At 40.5% G+C, this 5,000-nt stretch overlaps 1 protein-coding gene across 2 annotated transcripts in view; it reads left to right on the top strand.

Annotated features, from left to right (window-relative positions):
• LOC138060570 (polyunsaturated fatty acid 5-lipoxygenase-like) overlaps nt 1-5,000 on the top strand; it is a 54,447-nt gene that overhangs the window by 37,678 nt on the left and 11,769 nt on the right. For both annotated transcript variants that reach the window (XM_068906412.1, XM_068906411.1), the window contains exons 6-9: nt 1-142; nt 3,577-3,600; nt 3,832-3,929; nt 4,331-4,532. The exon at nt 1-142 is cut by the window's left edge and continues 41 nt beyond it. In XM_068906412.1, the coding sequence (XP_068762513.1) occupies nt 1-142; nt 3,577-3,600; nt 3,832-3,929; nt 4,331-4,532 (466 nt within the window). The remainder of the gene's footprint in view (nt 143-3,576; nt 3,601-3,831; nt 3,930-4,330; nt 4,533-5,000) is intronic.

Raw genomic sequence — 5,000 nt, 5'->3', positions numbered from 1 at the left:
ACAGGAGGTGAATGGTGCCATTTTCCATTCACCTACCGTGGAAAGGTTTACAGCAGTTGCGTGACTGATGGCCATAACAGACTTTGGTGTTCAACAACGGACAATCATGCTCAGCATCGCATTTGGGGGAACTGCGCAGCCAGTAAGTTAAGATTAGTTCTCTACTTGCACAAATCCTACATGCATGAAGATGTCCCAAGAGAAATCGAAAACAATGCCTATGCAATTTTTTTTGGAGGGGGGGGGGGGGGTGGGTGGGGATAAAGAGACGTATTATGGGATTTGTGCATGTGGTGAATACAAATATCCATAGCTTTGGTAATTTGGTTTTTAAGGTTGAAGGCGGAGAATTAGGGACTTTAAGATCTACGACGCGGTCGTCAACGAGAACCTCACAATATCATTGGTTAAAACATGAAAAATTATCGTGCTGCACGTGCGGCACACTGAAGTGTAGCAACTATTTTTGCGGTCTTCTTCACAACAACGACGTGAAATCACCAAATGTGAGGTTTGAAAGACAACGCTAGTGTACAAATGTGAATCTTTTATTCTTTATTTTTACTCTGAAACCACTAGTAACAATTTATTTTTAGGATACTTCGTTCACAATGTACAGCGTGAGCAGGATGCAATAATCGCGAAAGACGTTTTCGCCGACGTCGGCGTTGTAGATCTTAAAGTCCCTATTATTTCTTGAAACACGACTGTGCTCCTAAAAGTTCATATTAAATTACTCTGCGAGTCAAACTTCGCTTTTTGCAAAAGGGGAAAACTTGAAATTGGTCTTCCCGTAAAAGCACAAAGAAACGAACAATGATATAGTAGTTGTGATATTGTCACCCTCCTTACCTTATATAACTCCGTTTAGTTTTAAATGCGAAAGAAAAAGGGCTCCGACTTGAGGTGGTCTAAGAGCTCATGGTCTTTCTATTTTGCGATTTAAGAGGTAGTAGGTGCGTCGGGGTTAAGTAATGCTTTGTCGCGGAATGTTTAACAAACCAGTGCGTTCCTAGGATTTGCTAGGTTTAGGTGGTTTCCAGTTTGAGGAGGAACTGAAGCTCTGACCAAAAAGTCCTTGAGTGTTTTGTCCTTTCTGCAGGCGACAATAGGAGCATTAGGAAAAATTTGCGCAAGTTTTGGGACGTTAGATATTAAAAACTAGTTTTTCATAAGGATCTCTTTGAGTTTAGGTACAGCTGGGTTGAAGGTGGTAACGAACGGTAGAATGTTTTTGGATGTCTTTATTTTGTTTTTCAAAGCCTCATTTGGCGATGAGAAAACTACGTCTGCTAGTGTTTCTTCAACTAGCTTGCATGGGTAGCCTCGTTCAAGTAGACGCGATTGGAAAACCCGTTTGTACGTCTCGAATTTTTCCTCAATCGAGTTCGTTCGCAAAAGGCATAATGTCTGTCCTTTGATGAAACCCTTCTTTAAGCTGAGAGGGTGACATAAAGAGAAATGCGTGTATTGGAACGTTTCTGTGACTTTAAAATAAGTTTGGACATCAAGGAACACTGTGCGTTTAGATTTTCGCGAGTGAATTTGATCGTAGGGTGGAATTGGTAAGCAAATTCAAGCTGTTGATTTCGTGTTTGCTTATGGTCCACACCGAAAAAAGGTTATCAATGAACCTTTTCCATTTTCCAGATAGTAGGTTAATGGGGGCTGGATAAAAGTAGTTGTTTCTCGATGTGAGCCAAAAAGATGACTGAGAAAGCTACTGGCATTTTTGTGCCATTGCTATACCGTGGGTCTGTAAATAGTGCTCAACATTGAATTTGAAGGCGTTTTCTTTAAGAATCAGTTTCATGAGGTCCCCAAGAGTGGATGTGAGGATGGGTGGATTTGACTGATAGTGATTTTCATAACATTGGCAGATAACCTCCATCTCCTCTTCCTGCGGGATGTTGGTATAAAGTGAACAGACATCGAGTGTAGCAATTATTGCATTGTCTGGAAGTTGCGTGTTTTGTAGTGTTTTGTGGTGTCTCAAGAGCAAATGAGGGGACAAAGAGGGAGGCTCCCGGTCCCGCCCTCGGGATATGTCATGTCCACGAAAGTTATTTTTAGACGAGCGGAAGTCTTTGTTCTAGCGGAAGTCTGTCTTCCGAGACGTCCGCATGGAGGCCAACCTCGGTCTGATGTTTGAATAAATATAAATATTGATCAGCCTTCCACGTGCGCCGCCGTTTTCTCTTTTCACTAAGAACCTTAGAGCAAGACTGTGTGCGGACGTCTCGGAAGAAAGACTTCCGCTCGTCTAAAAATAACTTTGGTGGACATGACATATCCCGGCCAACGCCCTGATCCTCCCTTTCTTTCCCCTCATTTTCTATTGGGTGTCTTTAATATATGACTGTTTCTTAGCAATAGGTTGTAAAAGCGAATCGATGAAGCTTGAAATACGTTGTGTAGGGCCACCACTACCGGAAACTATCGGTCTGCTGACTGGGTTTGGTTTGTGTATTTTCGTCATGCAGTGTATAGAATACCGGTATTCTGGGTGGGTTCTGGCTTTGATTGAGTCATCTGAAAGTCATTGAGCCAATATGGTTGTTTGTATACAGTGCATTGACTATGTTGCTGACCTTTTTGTCCGTGGAGGACACTATAGGATCTTGTAGAGGGGTGTAAAAGTTTGTGTCACAAACTTCTACGTTGCCCTCTCGGATGTTGTCTTGGGCATCGATGACGACTGTTGTGGTCCCCTTATCAGCTTTTTTAATGTTCACCTTTCTTTATGCGAGTAGTGCGGATAGTGCTTGTCGTTCTTGTGCTGACAAATTGTCTTTAGCATTGCTAAAGAATATTGAAGCAATTTCAATTTTTCAATTGGTTTTCAATTGGTCTCAATGTCTGCGCTGGAGTCTACCCACGCAAGCTAGTTGAAAAAACACTGTCAGAGGTAGTTTTCTCAACGCGAAATGAGGCTTTGAAAAACAAAATAAAGACATCAAAAAACATTCCACCGTCCGTTACCACCTTCAACCCAGCTGTACCTAAACTCAAAGAGATCCTTATGAAAAACTGATTTTTAATATCTAACGTCCCAAAACTTGCGCACATTTTCCCTATTGCTCCTATTGTCGCCTACAGGAAGGACAAATCACTCAAGGACTTTTTGGTCACAGCTTCAATTCCTCCTCAAATTGGAAACCACCTAAACCTAGCAAATCCTAGGAACACACTGGTTTCCTACACATTCAACTTTAAAGTATTATTAACACACCTACTACCTCTTAAAATCGCAAAATAGAAAGACCACGAGATCTTAAACCACCTCAAGTCGGAGCCCTTTTTCTTTCGCCTTTAAAAACTAAACGGAGTTCTATACGACAAGGAGGGTCACAATATGAATATGATACATATTGCACCGGTATCGCAAATAAATGAAAATTGATTTTCATAAGAAAAACGTCGCACTTAGACTCGCTTTGAAAAAAAAAGGAGAAATCAATTCGGGATTGGCCTTTTCAGGTTTCATGTTCAAACAGTGTGAACGACATGTTTACAAAGGTATTTGGTGTTTGTTTGAATATTTTTCCTCACATAATTAAATTTTGTTGTCTTTAGAGATCATTGAGGAGAAGAAAGAAGGTAAAAAATTTGTGAATCTTGTATTGTACATGTAATTAATGGCACCCGTTGCGTGAGTGTTTGTAACACCTCGAAGATAAAAGAGTGCACACATGTTGGATACTAAATGAATAACTTAAAACACAATAAGATTTAAATGTCAGGGCAGTTTGTCTATCCATAATTCCGAAGCAAATTTACTTTGCGTCGATGATGACAATGGTGATGATTGTTTTTTTGCGGGACCAATAGGATTGAACTGGAACGAACTCAATGCGACATTGAATCCCACATTTGACTGGGAAACCGCTGTACAAACAGCTCTGAGAACTGATGATTCTTTGGAAGACGTAAGTTGCCTGAGGGGTAGAGATTTCTTGCCTATTATTTGGAAGGCGTAATGCAAGTTATGTTTTTTTAAACGAAAATTTTAACGTGGGCTGTACTGCCGTTTTTAAAGACACCTGTTCTTTTAATGGATAAAAATGTTCAAGTATCAGATATCATTTTTGGACAAGAGAAAATGCAAAATCAGCTTCTGAATTATTCGAAGTTTCCGGTTCCTTTTCCATAGATTTGAAAATGATACATATTTTTGAACGATTTAGTGTGTGGTATCGTAGGATAATTTCGCTGTAGCTTGGCGAGCCCGTAGGGTGAGTCACAGCTGTGAAATCTCTTCCGCCAGCTACTCTGTTCTCTTTTAAAAGGAGATGTAATTGTGACCATTTTTTGGCGTCTTTAATTTCAGGCCATAAAAAAGGGTTTCATCTTTGCTCTTCGCTACAAGTTGTGTGATGACATGCCCAGATCCCCGGATCTCACAGATCATGATCCCCGTAGGACAATGAGGAACTCTCTATCTCCTATTGCTCTATTTGCATCTGCAAAAATAAAGGGGACTGATCGCAACGAACTAGTTCCTGTGGCAATTCAAATGGACTATAAACCAGGTCATGAAGTTAAATGCAAATGAATAGAGTAAATACCTGTCGATGGGGAAAGACAATAAATAAATAAAATATATAGATTTAGCGAAGCCTAAATGCGGAGCTCCCGGGCTGTTCATTCTTACTGTCTCTAGGATTAGTGAAAATAAAAGGCTTTGGAATTGTCCGCGTTTTGGTTTTCCGGCGGATATTGCTTAATTATGTCAGTTTCTTCGCTGCCTAACTAGTCAATTCCACGGTTAATTTCACTCGAAAAACCTACTGATCGCATAAATCACGAAAGAATGAGTGCGATATCGGTTTTTCCACCGAAATTTACTGTCGAATTCACCAGTTAAGCAAATCCTCAGAAAGCGAACGGAAAAGGAAAGAAGCTATTTCAGAGTCGACTGTCAAAAGCCAGCGAATAGGAATCAAGCTAAAATTAGAAATCACAGACGTACTATAGCTCGTGATGTGACAGATCGTCTT

Source organism: Montipora capricornis, chromosome 8 (assembly GCF_036669925.1).
Source record: "Montipora capricornis isolate CH-2021 chromosome 8, ASM3666992v2, whole genome shotgun sequence".
NCBI classification, from domain to species: Eukaryota; Metazoa; Cnidaria; class Anthozoa; order Scleractinia; family Acroporidae; genus Montipora; species Montipora capricornis.
The sequence above is the reverse complement of the archived record's forward strand: the minus strand, read 5'-3'. Positions and strand labels throughout refer to the sequence as shown.